Source organism: Giraffa tippelskirchi, chromosome 1, assembly GCF_054371585.1.
Source record: "Giraffa tippelskirchi isolate mGirTip1 chromosome 1, T2T-mGirTip1v1.2.pri, whole genome shotgun sequence".
Taxonomy (NCBI): Eukaryota; Metazoa; Chordata; class Mammalia; order Artiodactyla; family Giraffidae; genus Giraffa; species Giraffa tippelskirchi.
The window spans coordinates 1,431,261-1,450,456 of NC_137275.1; the positions used below are offsets into that span (position 1 = coordinate 1,431,261).

Consider the following 19,196-nt stretch of genomic DNA (forward strand, 5'->3'; position numbering starts at 1 on the left):
GGGCAGAAACCAAAAGGAAGAAAGCATTCAACCTTGAAGCCTGGGAAAAGGAGACCTCAAACACAGTTAAGTTTAAAAAAATAATAATGAAAAGGCAGGGAAACACTGCACAAATGAAGGAACAAACTAGAAACACATAAGTCCAAATAAATGAAGAGGAAATAGGCAAACTACCTGAAAAAGAATTCAGAATAATGATAGTAAAGATGATCAAAAACCTTGAAAACAGAATGGAGAAAATGCAAGAATCAATTAACAAAGACCTAGAAGAATTAAAGAATAAACAGAGACAAACAACACGATTACTGAAATTAAAAATACTCTAGAAGGAATGAATAGCAGAACATACGAAGCAGAAGAATGAATCAGTGAGCTGAAAGATAAAATGGTGGAAATAACTTCTGAAGAGCAGAATAAAGTAAAAAGAATGAAAAGAACTGAGGATAGTCTCAGAGACCTCTGGGACAATATCAAACACACCAACATTTGAATTACAGGGATCCCAGAAGAAGAGAAAAAGAAATGGCATGAGAAAATTTTTGAAGAAATTATAGTTGAAAATTTCCCCAACATGGAAAAGGAAATAGTCAATAAAGTCCAAGAAGCACAGAGAGTCCCATACAGGCTAAACCCAAGGAGAAACACACCAAGACACATACTAATCAAACTAAGATTAAACACAAAGAAACAATATTAAAAACAGCAAGGAAAAAGCAACAAGCAACAGACAATGGAAACCCCATAGGATTAACAGCTATCTTTCAGCAGAAACTATGCAGGCCAGAAGGGAATGGCAGGATATATTTAAAATACTGAAAGGGAAAAATCTACAACCAAGATTACTGTACCCGGCAAGGATCTCATTCAAAATTGATGGCGAAATCAAAAGCTTTCCAGACAAGCAAAAGTTAAGAGAATTCAGTACCACCAAACCAGCTTTACAGCAAATGTTAATGGGACTTACAGAGTCAAGAAATCTAAAAAAAAGATCTACAAAATCAAATCCCAAACAATTAAGAAAATGGCAATAGGAACATATAAATCAATAATTACTTTAAACGTAAACAGATTAAATGTTCCAACCAAAAGACAGACTGGCTGAATGGATACAAAAACAAGACCCATATATACGCTGTCTACAAGAAACCCACTTCAGACCTAAAGACACATACAGACTGAAAGTGAGAGGATGGAAAAATATATCCCATGCAAATGGAAATCAAAAGAAAGCTGGAGTAGCAATCCTGATATCAGACAAAACAGATCTTAAAATAAAAGATATTACAAGAGATAAGGAAGGACATTACATAATGATCAAGGGATCAACCCAAGAGGAAGACACAACAATTGTAAATATCTACGCACCCAGCATAGGAGCACCTCAATACACAAGACAAACACTAACAGACATAAAAGGAGAAATTGACAGTAACACAATAATGGTAGGAGACTCTAGCACCCCACTCAGACCAATGGACAGATCATCAAAACAGAAAATTAATAAGGAAACACAAGTCCTAAATGATACATTAAATGAGATGGATCTCACCGAAATCTTCAGGACATTCCATCCAAATGCAGAAGAATACACCTTCTTCTCAAGTGTACATGGAACATTCTCCAGGATAGACCACATCATGGGTCACAAATCAAACCTCAGTAAATTGAAGAAAATTGAAATCGTATCAGGCATCTTTTCCAGCCACAATGCTACGAGACTAGATATCGATTACAAGAAAAAAACTGTAAAGAACACAAACACACAGACGAAACAATACATTTCTAAATAACCAACAGGTTACTGAAGGAATCAAAAGGGAAATCAAAAAATTTCTAGAAAGAAATGACAATGAAAAGACAACAAAACCTATGGGATGCAGCAAAAGCAGTTCTAAGAAGGAAGTTTATAGCAACACAAGCCTCCCTCAAGAAACAAGAAAAACCTCGAACAGACAACCTAAGTTTACACCTGAAACAACTGGAAAAAGAACAACAAAAAAACCTTCAAAATTAGCAGAAAGAAAGAAATAACAAAGATCAGAGCAGAAATAAATGAAAAAGAAATGAAAGAAACAATAGTAAAGATTAATAAAACTAAAAGCTGGTTCTTTGAGAAGATAAACAAAATTGACAAACCTTTAGCCAAACTCGTCAAGGAAAAAAAGAAGAATCAAGTCAACAAAATTAGAAATGAAAAAGGAGAGGTTACAATAGACAATGGAAAAATACAAAGGATTATAAGAAACTATTATGAACAACTATATGGCAATAAAATGGACAAAATGGACAGATTCTTAGAAAAGTTCAATCTTCCAAGACTGAACCAGGAAGAAATAGAAATTATGAACAACCCAATTACAAGTACTGAAATTGAAGCTGTGATCAAAAATCTCCCAAAAAACAAAAGCCCAGGAGCAGATGGCTTCAGAGGAGAATACTATCAAACATTTAGAGAAGAGCTAATGCCTATCCTTCTAAAACTCTGCCAAAAAATTGCAGAGGAAGGAATACTTCCAAACTCATACTACAAGACCACCATCACCCTGATACCAAAATCAGACAAAGACAACACAAAAAAAGAAAACTAAAGGCCAATTATCACTGATGAACAGAGATGCAAAAATCCTCAACGAAATTCTAGCAAACAGAATTCAACAACACATTAAAAAGCTCATACAATATGATCAAGTTGGGTTTATTTCAGGGATGCAAGGATTCTTCAATATGTGCAAATCAATGTGATACACTATATTAACAAACTGAAAGATAAAAACCGTATGATAATCTCAATAGATGCACAAAAAGCCTTTGACAAAATTCAGCACCCATTTATGATCAAAACTCTTCAAAAAAATGGGCACAGAGGGAACCTACCTCAACATAGTAAAGGCCATATATGATAAGCCTATAGCAAACATTATTCTCAATGGTGAAAAACTGAAAGCATTCCCCCTAAGATCAGGAGGAAGACTAGGGTGTCCACTCTCACCACTATTATTCAACATAGTTCTGTAAGTCCTAACTACAGCAATCAGAGAAGAAAAAGAAATAAAAGGAATCCAGATCAGAAAAGGAGTAAAGCTCTGTTTGCAGATGACATGATACTGTACATAGAAAACCCTAAAGATATTATCAGAAATCTTCTAGAGCTAATCAGTGAACTTAGCAAAGTCACAGGATACAAAATCAATACACAGAAATCACTCACATTTCTATATACTAACGATGAAAAATAACAAAGAGAAATTAAGGAATTAATCCCATTCACCATTACAACAAAAAGAATAAAATATCTAGGAATAAACTTACCTAAGAAGACAAAAGAACTGTACACAGAAAATTGTAAGACACTCATGAAAGAAATCAAAGATGACATAAACAGGTGGAGAGATATTCCATGTTCCTAGGTAGGAAGAATCAATATTGTGAAAATGACTATACTACTAAACACAATCTACAGATTCAATGCAATCCATATCAAATTACCAATGGCATTTTTCACAGACCTAGAACAAAAAATTTCACAATTCACATGGAAACACAAAAGACCCCGAACAGCCAAAGCAGTCTTGAAAAAGAAGAATGGAGCTGGAGGAAGCAACCTTCCTGACTTCAGATTATACTACAAAGATATGGTCATCAAGACAGTATGGTACTGGCACAAAAACAGAAATATAGACCAGTGGAACAAGATAGAAAGCCCAGGAATAAACCCACGCACCTATGGGTACCTTATTTTTGACAAAGGAGGCAAGAATATACAGTCGGGCAAAGACAGTCTTTTCAATAAATGGTGCTGGGAAAACTGGACAGCTACATGTAAAATAATGAAATTAGAACACTTCCTAACACCATACACAAAGATCAACTCAAAATGGATTAAAGGCCTAAATGTAAGACCAGAAACTATAAAACTCTTAGATGAAAACATAGACAGAACACTCGATGACATAAATCAAAGCAAGATCCTCTATGACCCACTTCCTAGAGTAATGGAAATAAAAACTAAAGCAAACAAGTGGGACCTGATTAAACTTAAAAGCTTTTGAACAGCAAAGGAAACTATAAGCAAGGTAAAAAGACAACCCTCAGAATGGGAGAAAATAGCAAATGAAACAACTGACAAAGGATTAACTTCCAAAATATACAAGTAGCTCATACAACTCAGTACCAAAAAAACAATGCAATCAAAAAGTGGGAAAAGACCTAAAAATACATTTCCTCCAAAGAAGACATACAGATGGCTGACAAACACATGAAAAGAGCTCAACATCACTCATTATTAGAGAAATGCAAATCAAAACCACAATGAGATATCACCTCACACCAGTCAGAATGGCCATCATCAAAAAGTCTACAAGCAATAAACGCTGGCGAGGGTGTGGAGAAATGGAACACTCATGCACTGCTGGTGGGAATGGAAATTGATACAGCCACTACGGAAGACGGTATGGAGATTCCCTAAAAAACTAGAAATAAAACCACCATATGACCCAGCAATCCCACTCCTAGGCATATACCCTAGGAAACCAGAATTGAAAAAGACACATGTATTCCATTGTTTACTGCAGCATTATTTTACAATAGCTAGAACATGGAAGCAACCTAGATATCCAATGACAGATGAATGGATAAAGAAGCTGTAGTAAATATACACAATGGAATAGTACTCAGCCATAAAAAGGAACACATTTGAGTCCGGTCTAATGAGGTCAATGAACCTAGAGCCTATTATAGAGTCAAGTAAGTCAGAAAGAGAAGGATAAATATCATATACTAATGCATATATACGGAATCTAGAAAAATGGTACTGAAAAATTTATTTGCAGGGCAGCAATGGAGAAACAGACATAGAGAACAGACTTATGGACATGGGGAGAGGGGAGGAGAGGGTGAGATGTATGGAGAGAGTAACATGGAAACTTACATTACCATATGTAAAACAGACAGCCAACGGGAATTTATTTTATGTCTCAGGGAACTCAAACAGGGGCTCTGTATCAACTGAAGGGGTGAGATGGGGAGGGAGATGGGAGGGAGGTTCAAAAGGGAGGGGATATATGTAAACCTATGGCTGATTCATGTTGAGGTTTGACAGAAAACAACAAGATTCTGTAAAGCAATTATTAAAAAATAAATAAATTTTTTTTTAAAAAAGGTTACCAAGAATAAGTGCCACAGAGCAAATTCTCAAGTTACAAAAAGCACCGGTACTCTGAACAAACATGTAAGAAGTAAATCAAATTGATATAATACTCAAAATTCATTAAATGAAATGGTTCATCAACCTCAAATTTAAAATTTTCATGGTGTTTATTATCTGTATTCTTCTCCTAATATGTAAAGCACATGCAGTGAAGATATCATTTTTGGCAATTTTCAGTCTTCAAGACCAATGGTCTTAATCTTTGATTGGTTTTCTAAATTCTCCACAATATTTTTCAGATAATCTTCATCTTTTAAAAAATATACATATAATTCTCTTTCCACTTGATGCAGTTTATTAGATGCCAAAAGTTTTCTTTTTGTCTTCACATCAGCAAAAATACCGGTAAGAAGATGATTTAGTTTATTTAGCTGAGATTCAACTTGATGAAACTGCTCCGTTAACTCCTAAAAGGAAAATAATAATGCTTTTTAATTCAAAATCTCTATTCATAACACCAATCATAAATCTTAAATGTAATTTACATAGGAAGAATCTAAATGATATAATGATTATTCCCACAACCTCAACAATAAATGAACCTCAATTAAAAATCCATACCAGGATTAATAAAAAGTCTATGTAAGATCCACTGAGACTTCTATAGGCAAGTTTAAGTGATTCAAAGCAAACTCATACTCCCTGAAGAGTATTTGATATGTAAATGTTTCTGCATATTTATACATTCAACAAGTATTCTAAATGCCTACCTCATACCATGCGCTGTTTTAGAGTCTACAACTATAAAAATGAACACCAAAAAAAAAAACGAACATCACTTCCTTCATGGAACTTAACATTCTGCCAAAGTAATCAAACCTTGTTTTAGCCTAACCTGTTTACTCTAGACATCAGAGGTACTGAGAAAACCTTGAAATGAAGCAATTACCAATATAAAATAATTGTCAATCTGGATTTTTCTTTTTCACACTGTTACAGAAGATGGAATTACATGTAACATTCAACAATCCTGATTTACCATGTAATTCTTCTCAAAAACCTAGACATTCTGGACCCCCCACATTTAATAATTGAAATTCCTCACTTCTTAACATTAAAAGCAGCTTAGGTTTTCTAACCATGCTTTCTACTCCTATAATTTCTCAGCCAGTATTATCAAGGAGGTTCTCAGACAATCTGTAGCTATAACTACACCTCAACTTTCGACCACTTCTCAGAATGACCCACAGTAGGTAATCACCTGGTACTTGCTATGAACAGATTCCTACACCTCACTCCACACTGAATCACTCTGCAACAAAGCCAGAAGCCACATTTCAACAGGCTCCCTGGTGGATTCTAATGCACAAGTTCAAGAATACTAGCTTCACACGTCATAAATGCCAGCTCCAAAGAGCAGTACTTCTTAAACTACATTAAAGAAAAAAAAATCAAGTAGTATCTACAGTAAGTGGCCTCTGAGGAAAAACCCTATAAACTGGAGAACAATGAGAAACATCTCACCTTTAACTTCAATACTAAAGATCTTAATAGTTACTAAAATAATACTAAAAATAATGAAAAATATTCAACTTCATTAATAAAAATGCAAGTTAAAATTCATATGGATGACATTTTCTATCTCACTGGGCTAGGAAAAAATGTAAAATAATGATACCCAATGACATTACAGTAAAATCACCATATTTTAGTGATTCTGGAATGGATTCTTTCACACTTGAATATAACTGCAGTCAATATGCACTGTATAATTGAGAGCATCATGTAACTGTTATTGACCAGACATTCATAAGAAGCACTTCATCATATATATAATACTCCACACTGCAAGACTCACAGGGTCTTAGTTCCCCAACCAGGGATCAAAGCCATGCCCCCTGCACTGGAAGCATGGAGTCCTAACCACTGGGGGATTCCAGTACCGATTTTTTTTTAATTCTTACTGTGGTTAAGAACACATTAACATGAGATCTTCCCTCTTAACAAATTCAAGTGTACAATACTGTCCTGATAACTATTAGCACAATGTTGTGTAGCAGATTGCTAGAACTTGTTCATTTTGCCTTAAGTGAAACTCGATACCTACTGATGAACAACTCTCCATCACTGGCAACCACCACTGTACCCTTGCTTCTAAGGAGTCTATTTTAGACAGCCCACAGTAAGTGGAACCATGCACTGTTTCTTGGGACTAGCTTATTTTCACTTAGCATAATCTCTTCAAGGTTCATTCATGTTGTGGTATTTTGCAGTTATTTTTAAGGCTGAATAATATTTCACTGTATGTATATACTACTATATTTCCTTTTTCCATTCCTCCATAGATTCCTCCTTTTAGGGTTTTTCTACAGCTTAGCTACTACAAGTAGGGCTGCAACGAACACGTGAGTGGAAACATCTCTTTAACATCCTATTTTTATTTCCTCTGGATGTATACCCAGAAGGAGGATTACAGGATCATACAGTAGTTCTATTTTTAATTTTTTCGAGGAAATTCCATACTGTTTTCCACAGTAGCTTCCCCATTTTGCATTCCCACCAAAAATGTACCATTGTTCCAACGTCCCCACATCCTCACCAACACTACCCTAATAGTCATAATAGGGGTAAGATGACATCTCAATTGTGGTTTTGCTTTGCATTTCTCTGAGAATTAGTGATGTCGAGCAACTACTCATAAACCTGTTGGCCATTTATATATCTTCTTTAGAGAAATGTCTATTCAAGTCCTTAGCTCATTTTAAAATTAGGTCATTTAGTTTTTTGCCTTTTCATACTGTTCATGGGGTTCTTGAGGCAAGAATGCTGGAGTGGTTTGCCGTTCCCATTTCCAGTGGACCACATTTTGTCAGTGAAAGTAAAGAGGAACTAATGAGCCTCTTGATGAGGGTGAAAGAGAAGAGTGAAAAAGCTGGCTTAAAACAACATCCAAAAAACTAAGATCATGGCATAAGCCCCCATCACTTCATGGCAAATAGAAGAGGAAAAAATGGAAATTGACAGATTTTATTTTCTTGGGCTCCAAAATCACTGCAGATGGTGACCACAGCCAAGAAATGAAAAGACCCTTGCTCCTTGGAAGGAAAGCTATGACAAACCTAGAGAGCGTATTAAAAGCAGAGACATCACTTGGCCGATCCAAGTCCATATAGTCAAAGCTATGGTTTTTCCAGCAGTCATGTACAGATGTGACAGTTGGACCATAAAGAATGCTGAATGCCGAAGAATTGATGCTTTCGAATTGTGGTGCTGGAGAAGACTCTTGAGAGTCCTTGGATAGCAAGGAGATCAAACCAGTCAATCCTAAAGGAAATCAACTGTGAATATTCATTGGAAGGACTGATGCTGAAACTATAGCTTCTATACTCTGGCCACTTGATGTGAAGAGCCGACTCACTGGAAAAGACCCTGATGCTGGAAAGACTGAGGGCAGGAAAAGTGGGAGACAGAGAATGAGATGGTTGGATGGCATCACTGACTCAATGGACATGAATTTGAGCAAATTCCGGGAGACAGCTAAGGGCAGAGGAGCCTGGTGTGCTGTAGTCCATGGGGCCGCAGTCAGAAACAACTTACCAACTGAATAGTGTTTTTTACTGTCACCAACATTGTTCATGTCCAGTGTGGAAAAACACAAAAATACTCTGGGTCAAGAAATAACACAGAAATGGACACTGAATGTGAAGTTTCAGAAATACCTTAATCATTTTAATTGGCTTTTTCCTTTTCATGTATATTCCTAAGGGATATGATAAAAATCTATGTCTACCATACCTAAAAGATATCTTCTAATAGGTATGAAATAAAAATTCTAAATAAGAAAGTACTGTGTCAGTTTAAATGAAAAAGCTTTTTCTTTCTTAGAAACTTGTGAAATTATGGTGTATGATATGATAAATGGTGTCTAGTAGACATTCAAATAGCTGGTGACATTTTAAGTAGGTAAACTCCTTTGAAAAGCAATATGGCAGTATCAAAAGCTAAAAAATAATGTGACTAACCCAAGAAACCTCATAATTCTATAATACCTCTAAGAGTTCATCCAAATGGTAGACTGGTTACAGAAATTATGACATAGTAATTAAATCAATAGAGTATTATAAACATTAAAAATTATTATAGCATGGAAATGTTTACTTCATAATGCTAAATAAAAAGGAAAATATAAAAGATACATAAGTAAAGGAAAAAAGCATCTACTTTGCAAATACTAACCAAAAGAAAAGTAGCATAGGAATATTAATATCGGACAAGAGAAAATTAAGACAAAAAGCACAATACAGGGTCATTATATAATGCTAAACAGTTAAATCACTGCAATTTAAATCTACCAGGATAATAATTCACTGTAATTTTAAACTTGGATGTAACTTATAAAGTAGACTCAAATATAAATAAAAAACTGACAGAACTACAATAAGAAATTTTCAAATCCACCATCATAGGATTTTTACAGAATTATTTAAAAGATCAAGAAGATAGAATCAGTAATAGGAGACTTTAAAAAACTAATCACAAATATCACTTCATATCCATGAGGATGACTATTACATACTTTTTTAAAAGGGAAAATAACAACTGTAGGTGAGGACATGTAGAAACTAGAACCCTGGTACAGCTGCTGGGTAATGTCAAACAGATTCTCAAAAAGGTAAACACAGGCTTACCATGATTCAGCATTCACTCATAGGCATATACCCAAAAGGAATGAAAACAGGGACTCAAATATTTGTACACCAACGTTCATAGCAGCATTATATACAGCAGATAAAAGGTGTAAACAACTCAAGTGTCTATGGACATATGAACAGATAAACAGATAAAATGCGATGATAAAGCACAGATAAACAGATAAAATGTGGTATATATACATACAATAGAATATTCAGCACCAAAAAGGAATAAAATTCTCACACCTGATGCAATATGGATGATATTTAAGGATATTATGCTGAGATAAGCCAAAGACAAAAGGACAAATATTATTATATGATTCTACTTTTACAAGATACCTATAGTAGGCAAATTTACAGAGATAGAAAATGGAACAGAGATTACCAGGGATGGGGAAAAGAAGGAATGGAGAATTAACATTTAACAGGCACAGAGTTTAGCCCATGTGGGATAAGAAAAAAGTTCTGGAAGTAAATGGTGACACGGCTGCATGACACTGCAAACGTTCTTAACGTCATCATAACCGCACACGTTAAAATGGTTAAAATTGTAAATCTTACATTTTGTATATTTTATAAAAAAATTATTTAAAAAACTAATCATAGCTGTCTTATTTCAAGAAAAGGTAAGCTAGTTATTCAGATAAATTCTTCCATAGGAAAAAATGTAAAAAGTGAAATGAAGTATTTAAAGAGTCAAACAAAACAAAATCTTCCTAGGACTTCCCTGGTGGTCCAGTGATTAAAAATCCGCCTTACAATGCAGGGGACACAGATTCGATGCCTGTCAGGGAACTAAGATCCCACATGGGGCAACTAGAGAGTCCATGCCACAACTGAAGAGCCTCTGTTCACTGCAACTAGGGAAAGCCCACGCACCACAGCAGAAGGCCCAGCGCAACAACAACAACAATAAAACCCAAAAGCTTCCTAAAAGCAACAAAGAGATAACAAGATCTTAAAAGACTACAAATCCACAGAACAATGCAGACTGCTAGGAGAGGCCAGGAGCTGCTTTACTCAATCCTAATCTTGAAAAAACAGAATCCATGATTCCTGAGACGGACAAGATGAGTGGTAAAGTCCAAGGTCCATAGAACGTAGGAAGTCAAACAGGTGACTGTCTTTGTAATAAACTACGGACACCAACAATCTTAAGATCAGGATGGCCAGAGCAGGAAGAGCCCTTGGTTAGAATCACAGTCCAGATAGGAATCATCTGTTGTTCAGTCACTCAGTCGTGCCAAATTCCTTGCAACCCAAAGGACTGTAGCAGGCCAAGCTTCCCTGTCCTTCACCATCTCCCCGAGTTTACTCCAACTCATGTCCATTCAGTCAGTGATGCCATCCAACCATCCCGTCCTCCAAAAGAGACTCTGAACCCAGCTTATGGTTCAGAACTGGTAGTGCTCTTAATATCTAAGCAAACATACATGAAGGCAAAAGACATTTAAGGAGGGTCTTTTACGTATTTTAATGTATGAGGGTCCTTTCACCAGAAAGATAGTGATTTTAAATTTGGATGCCTCAATAAGTGGTAATGGGACAATTTGGTTATTCATGGGGAAAAAAATAACAAAATTAGAACTCTACTTCTCATGTCATGAACTCCTGGTGGACTGAAGAACTGAACTAGAACAGCATAAACTTTTAAGATAAAGTAAAAGGGACTGTCATTACTATGTTAAGGGCAAACTTTCACAAGCTATAAAAAAGGGCAAACCATGAGAGTGGTAAATTACATCCAAATTGAAATCTTAAAAAAAAAGCCAAAAACAAACTAACAGGTAACAATAAAAAAGAAAAAAACAAGACACAAATAGGGAGCAAACATATGCAACATACTATGCAACACACATCACTGACAAATGACTGGCATTTGAAATATGTAAAAGAACTCCTACCCAAAGGGGGCTCAATCTCCATGATCATCAGAGAAATGTAAATTATAACCTCAACAGGATGCTATTTTATATCTATGCAGAGAGAAAATTGTAAATGCAAATAGCACTATGTCATGAAAAAAATATGGTAAAAGAGCATCTCTTAAACACTGCTGGTACAATATGGTACAACCACTTCTAAAATCAGTTTGATGTATAATGTGAAATAGAACTTGTTATTCAGCAATTCCACTCCTATGTGAGATGACAGAGAGAGAGACATGCATCTATAAAACTTGCAACAAGCCTATCCATAGCAGTATGATCTACAACAGCAAAAACTGGAAATAATCTAAATGTCTGTCAACAGAACAGGTAATTAAATTGTGGAATTTCACATAAGGGGATACTAACTATACAAAAGAGAAAACTATAAATGAGCTACTGTAAATGAGCTAAGTTTTACAAATATCCACATGGATGAAACCCAAAATCATATTGCGAAACAAGCAAGTTACTGAAGAATATATACAATACAATCTATATAAAGTTCAGAAACATACAAAACTAAATAACACACAGTCTGTACTATAAATAAAAGAAACCAAATGACAAAACTTAGCATAGCAGTTCCTCCCTGAAAAACGAGAGGGGAATGCTATTAGAAGGAGCACGCTATTACCAAGGGTACACAGAATTTTAAAGATAGAAGAGCAATCCTCTGTGTGTTAAAATAGGTGAAAAAAATACAGGGATGGTTTTATTTTAATTCTTACCATAAACATTACATATCCTTCCATATCTGAAATATTTAATAAATTTTAAAAACTCTGATCAAAACTACTTGAAAAATATACTTATATGTGAATAAAAATGAGATATAAAAATGTTACTATCAGGGAAATGGGGTAATATTTTCTTCATGTTAACATTTTTTTTAGTATCTTTTACAATGAACATTATTTTTTTTTAAAGCATTTTTAATTACCATGGTAAGCACCTACCTGATCGCTAAGCAAAAGCTGATTTCCTCCTTGATACAAAGCTTCACAAAGCATGTTCACATCATTGTTTAGTTTGGACAGAAAGAAAGAATGTTCTTGAGCAGATACTGCCAACTGCTCTTGTGCCAAAGAAACATCCTGTTTTAATTTCTCAGCTACTTCTTCCAGGTTTCCATGGGTTATAAACAATTCTTTTTTCTTATTCTCTCCTTCTAAAAGTTGATAAAGTCTAAAATGTGGAAATAAAAATTAGAAAAAATTCTTAAGTCAGTACAGTTTTCAAAATTATAACCCACTATATTGGGGCATCTTTGGGGAAAGCTAACAATTTGTAAACATTAATCAAACAATTAAAAACTTTCCAACTACAATACTATCTCATTACAGAAATACACATTCTAATTATGGTATCTGAATCCTCAGTTTTCCTATCTTCCAAGTTTTAGACATAAAATTCTTTTTGACTTTAACTGCCATTAACCTACTTCAATTAAAGTACATTTCAGAGATAACGCCCTAGAAAACACTTCTTTCACAGAACACAACTATGATGTAGCAGAAACAGCAAAGAACTTGAAACAGAAGACTTAGGTCTGAGTTCTGGCTGTCATGTAAGACCTAAGTCAAGTCAACCTTTGAGATTTAATTTTCACATCTTAACATCTACCTAATTTTAAAGGACTGTGGTAGACTTAAAAGAGAAAAACTGAAAATACAAGCTACATAAATATTAATAGTAAACTTGCTGCTCCAGTCATCTCCACATTTGCTTGACAAATTAAATTCCTAGTGAGCCAAGAGGCCATTTTAATACTTCAAACATTAATGGCAGAAAAATCCTCCAGTACAAACGGAAAAATGTGAGGCAGTACCTTCTACACATATATGACAAAAAGTATCTGCTCTTTTTCTTAGTCTTCCTAAAACTGGTTCAAAGTGAAAAGTAGTGAAAGTGTTAGTTGCTCAGTTGTGTCCAACTCTTCGCAACTCTACAGGCTGTAGCCTGCCAAGTTCCTCTGTCCATGGAACTCACCAGGCAAGAATATGGGAGTGGGAAGCCATTCCCATCTCCAAGGGATCTTCTGGACCCAGGGATCAAACCCGGGTCTCCTGCACTGCGGGCAGATTCTTTACCATCTGAGCCCCAAGGAAGCCCCAAACCAGTTTAAGCCCAAGGCTAATTCTGTTCTTGTGGAATGTGACTACACAATTCCAGGGGGCACCATTCACACAGAATCATGATGTCAATGCCACCTTCTAAAACTGTGCAATGACGTAGCCCTATCCATGCCCTTCATTTCATTAATAAGAATAAAAACTATTAGATGATTTTCTTCTAGTCTAGAGAAAAAGCAGGAGAATCCAGATTTTTGAGTCCTTTTACTACTTTAGCCATTCAATTTCAGTATCTCCATACCATTAATTGCTCAGACATCAAGAAGAGACCAGAAGCTAGCAGTCATTCTTACTGATTCACCTGACTAGATGCAAAAACGAAGTCTTCTCTCCTCTCTACCACCGCTTTCTCCAAATGCAATCGATTCTCTGCTCACCAATACCTGCTATACACCAAGCTGTATTCAAACTTCCTGCTGGAGTTAGCCTCCTGCCCCATATCTAAATAACAGCATCCAAACATGAATAAAGGCCTTGTACTGTATATTTTCAATTCTCCAAACCATCCACCTCACGTCAAAACTAGCTACTTCTAGATCTAACATAAATGAAAAAGGTTGGCCTTCAATTTTAAAAAATTAAAAAAAAAAATTAAATTAACTGAAGAATTGGAAAAAAAAAATTAAAAAGCAACACAGACCCACATAACAGAAAGATGGGAGAAAACAAACGCCAAAAACGAAGTGCAAAGAACTTTCTAAACTTTCACAAATTTTAGTTCAAACTCTAGTACTTTACAAAAACAAACAGAAAAATAATTAGTCACTAAAAAAACGTACCTATGAGTAGAATAATCCTTGGTGTCAATGGTGTTCCTTGGATTTATCTGCTGAGATACTGATGGGTCTGTTAGCATTTCTAATCGCTGGTGGAACATCAAATTACTTTGATTAAGTAGGTGAACCAAGTTTTCCAGCTGACGATATATGTCCCAATGCTTTCTCAGTTCAATTTCATATGATAAATGAAGAAGTTCAAATGATGCCCTTTGCTTTATCAACTGATTTAAAACTAACTCTTGTCTTGCTGTGTAATAGTCTTGTTTAGCAATCTGTCGATCAAAATCTCCCTTTACAACTGGCATATTCAATAACTGGGCATTCTCTTTTACCACAGCAGGCAAAATTTTGTCTTTTATATGAGTGATTTGTTCTTCAAGTTTCAGAATTTCACTGTTCAAGCTAGAAATTTTAGCATCCAAATTATCTTTGCCAAGAGCCTAAACAAAGAAAACAATTACATTTCAAACTGTAAATACAAAGTAGGAATAGTATTAACAAAAGTCAAAATCACAGTTTAAAATGGCACAGTGAAGATGAAACCAAGGGTAAAGCCATTATGAACTGCTAAATTTTAATGCTATTACTACTGTGTAAAATACTATACACATAAATGGCTACCAAAATAGAGATCTTGTTAGGTTTGTTTTAAAAAAATCACCCATTATCACACTACTTGCCAAACCCTAATGTATGCTATTTATGCTTTTCTTAAAATAATCTCAGTAGCTACTCTCCCACCCTTCTTGTTGACTTTAGAACTTCTACAGAATGACAGGACTTCACACATCATTCTGAAGTTTGTGACAATTATAGGTAATTAGCTTCAAAAAAGCTGTGTTCTTTTTACTCAACAATCTACTGGTTACATGACCGGGAAAGCAAGCTACCCAAGAGTGCAGGTAGATATCTTTAACAGATGTGTACATTCTTAAAAAACAATCAAGAGTTTCAATCCACTGAACTGGATTTCTAATTTCATTAGCACCATCCTCTGGTCAGAGCAAATAAGGCAGACTACCCGTAACAGCAATAAGGCTCTTTACTCATTCATCATAAAAAAAGCACTGTCAGCCTTATCTGTGTATGAACCAACACAGAATGCAAAAGTACTTCTGAAAATGAGCTAGATAATGTGGTTGGGTTATAATTACTATTTCTGCCCTCCACTAAGATCTATTTGTGTGAAACAATAACACATACCACAACTAAACACGGAACAAAAAATAAGAAAATGTAATTAATTATTGCATCTCCCTTTCTAAAGTACTTTACTATCAGCGTGTGTTAGTCGCTCAGTTGTGTCCGACTCTTTGCAACCCCATAGACTATAGCCCACCAGCTCCTCCTATGGAATTCTCCAGGCAAGAATACTGTAGTGGGTTGCCATTCCCTTCTCCAGGGGATCTCCCAATATTATTTCATAATTAACAACAACTTAAATATGAATCCAGTCTCATTTCCCATGCTTACCTTGCTAGAGAGGCTATGAAGATTCTCCTCTGCCCACTTTATACTTGACTTCAGGCTCAAATTATTTGCTTTCAAGTGAATTAACTGATGTTGAGCACAAATGTATGCCAGCTGCAGCCTAGCCATTTCTAGCCGTCTCTCCTCAAGAACTTCTTGATTATCACAAATAGATGGTGCCTGCATATCTAAAAGTTGAAAATTTTCTTCAGTTGAACTTTCAACTACTTCATGTATACCCTGGAAGAACTGTTTTTTGGTATATAAGGTTAATGCTGCCGTACTTTGCTCTTCTTGGCTTAGATAGTTTTGCAATGAAAACTGAGATAAAAACACCAGTGGATTTGTTCCTTGACCCAAATTAGACCGTCTGAAGAACATCATTAACTTTGAAACTCCATCAGTAAGAGTGTGAAGTTCATTACTGATCTTAGTATTTGTAGCATTTAGAATTCCTTGACTCTGTTTCAGCTTTTTATTGGTTTCTTCTTCTTTAGCATTTAACCTCAGAGATTTGTGACTAGTTACTGAAGCCATCAATTGGCATTTATGACGTCGCTGAAGTTTTAGGTTCTTTAATTTCTGCAGAGTTTGAACCTCATCCTCTAATTTCTCTAACTCTTTGTCATTCAAGGTAGGTGTCTTCAAATCAGAAGTTTTACAGGTTTTAAGAACTTCATCCAGTGCTGCTCCTTCTAGGATGGGCTTGCCTGATTTTTGAAGAACGCTAAAAGCTTCCAACTCCTCCTCAGACAATATGTTCTGTTCATTCACATTCCCACAAAACCACTTCAAAAATGGTTCATTTTCAACAAACAACCAGTCAAAATCTTCCCCATTAAGAATATCAGCTTTGGGATAATCAATTTTTTTTAATGTTTCCACAAACTCTTTTCCACAGCTCATGGTTTAACTACCCAAAATTTTATAACTGATAAGGCTTTAATAGTGTTGATATTTAGAAAATAAGTCCAATTACATACAAAACTAATTTTATGTTAAGTCCATAGAGAAGGGGAGAAAATATTTTTAGAATCTATAATAATTTATCCTAGAGGGGAAAAAAAAAACGAAGTATTAGACCACAAATAAGGCGACTCCATCTTTTAAAGTATTATACAGATAAATATCACAAGACATTTGGGAACTATCTAACCCAGAGATAGTTGTAGCTGAAAAGTTGGACAAAGAAAAATAATTAGAGTATTACTCAGAACACTGCAACGTTAATGAAAGGCTAATTAACAAGAAAATCTTATTTTTTCCAAAGGTAACATGGTTTAAAATACATTTTATAGACGAGCGATTCAGTTTTTAATTCAAAATAGATGGATCTAAATTTTTCCACGCCATCACGTGGCTAAGCAACCTCTTTTCCCTGTCCTTTCCGAGAAGACAGAAATAAATATGGTCAGATTTTTAGGAAGAGTCAACTGAGTATTTACCTGAATGACTCAGTCAGCAGCCGCATTCACGCAAGAAGCAAAGCCAGACACGACCAACCTAGTGCAGAGAAAACCAGGCTTAAGAACCACCCCTGACTTGAAAAGAACCAAAGGACTGAGCAGTCCTTAACTAAAGGTATTTCAGGCGTTTGTTATTTTCAGCAAAGGGACCAATGAATAGTCCACACTGCGAACTCCAGCGACGGGAAGAAGAGGTTCAGAGGCGGGACCCAGGAATCTGCAGCACTCTGTGATTCTGTGTCATTCAGCGATGAACGACTGGTGTGCGAGACAATAAAATATTCGTCCACAGTGGCGGCCCAGCCGGCGCGACGACAAACTGCACAAACCTTAAGCGGGTCAATTCCTAAAGGAAATCAGCGCTGAATGTTCACTGGAAGGACTGATGTTGAAGCTGAAACTCCAATACTTTGGCCACCAGATGTGAAGAGCTGACTCATTGGAAAAGACCCTGATGCTGGGAAAGATTGAGGGCGGGAAGAGAAGGGGACGACAGAGGATGGGATGGTTGGATGGCATCACCGACTCGATGGACATGAGTCTGAGTCAACTCCGGGAGTTGGTGCTGGACAGGGAGGCCTGGCGTGCTGCGGTCCACGGGGTCCCAAAGAGCCGGACACGACTGAGCGACTGAACTAAGCGGGTGCCGGCCGGCCGGCCGGCGGGGCTGGAGTGCGCCCCCCGCGTCCCAGCTGAGCCTCCAGGGCCCAGCGGCCCGGGGCCCCGGGAGCCGCGCGCCCCGCCACACCCCACCCTCACTGGAGACCCCGTTTCCGGCCGCGCCCCTCGCCTCGAGGACCCGACTAGAGCCCGGCTCCCCGCCGGCACTGGAGTCCCCAGTCTTCCGCCGCGCCGCTCGCCTCTCCCGGCACTGAGCCCCAGACCCCTCCCGCCGCCCCCCTCGCCCGCATTGGAGCCCTCAGTTGCCCGCCGCTGCGCCCCTCGTCCCTCCGGCCGCCCCCCGACCGCACTGGAGTCCCCAGCCTCTCCGGTCGCTCCCCTCGCCCCCTCCCCCTGAGGACCGCGACTGCGCTACGCGGGAAACTACTCGCGCGCCCGAAAGACGTCCCTAGGGTCGCCCGGAAAGAAGACGCAGCCGCTGACCCGCGCCGCTCCCACCGTCCCACCGCCAGCCTGAGAGAACTGCGAGTCCGGCGCCGCTCACCTCAGGAAGCTCGCCTCGCGCCCCTCAGAAGCCCGCCGCCGCCGCTGCCGCCGCCGCCGCCGCCCAACCTCGCAAGGCCTCACGGGAAGGCCGCTCCCGCGCGCGCGCGCGCGCAAAGGACCAAGACCCTGCCGCTGGGCGACCGTCTGCGCAAGCGCAATACCGGAAGAGGCGGGGCCCCGGGCCTGACGTCTACCAGCAGGGAGAGAGCTGATTGGCTCCCTGCCTCAAGCAGGGGTCTCCTAGGGGAACGCCACCCTTAGCCCGTGCACGCAGGGCCTCGTCCGCCTCCTCTGAGAAACCTGTGTTCCGTCGCAGCCTCGTTGGGTCGGGAGCGGGCAGCAGAGCCAGCTCCGCCCTGTCGCCTGCCCGCCTGGTGGCCGGGGCCTCCGGTCCTCCGCGAGCCCCGGGGC

General features: G+C 37.8%; 2 protein-coding genes across 3 annotated transcripts in view; both read right to left on the reverse strand.

Moving 5' to 3' along the window:
* POLN (DNA polymerase nu) overlaps positions 1 to 1,713 on the reverse strand; it is a 137,625-nt gene extending 135,912 nt beyond the window's left edge. Inside the window, 1 exon segment of the mRNA XM_081579010.1 lies at positions 1,550 to 1,713. Within this exon segment, the coding sequence (XP_081435136.1) occupies positions 1,550 to 1,639 (90 nt within the window). The 5' untranslated portion in view covers positions 1,640 to 1,713.
* A 3,090-nt stretch (positions 1,714 to 4,803) lies between these two features.
* HAUS3 (HAUS augmin like complex subunit 3) lies at positions 4,804 to 18,859 on the reverse strand. 2 transcript variants are annotated; one of them, XM_081579068.1, is made up of 6 exons: positions 18,784 to 18,859; positions 17,598 to 17,655; positions 16,156 to 17,203; positions 14,683 to 15,122; positions 12,728 to 12,956; positions 4,804 to 5,613 (listed from the first exon to the last, which is right to left on the reverse strand). In XM_081579068.1, the coding sequence occupies exons 3-6, from the start codon at positions 17,056 to 17,058 to the stop codon at positions 5,380 to 5,382; spliced, it is 1,806 nt and encodes a 601-aa protein (XP_081435194.1). In that variant the 5' UTR covers positions 17,059 to 17,203; positions 17,598 to 17,655; positions 18,784 to 18,859; the 3' UTR covers positions 4,804 to 5,379. The 2 variants fall into 2 exon arrangements, with proteins under 2 accessions (XP_081435194.1, XP_081435201.1); XM_081579075.1 differs by having other exon boundaries at positions 17,598 to 18,075.
* Positions 18,860 to 19,196: the final 337 nt, after the last annotated feature.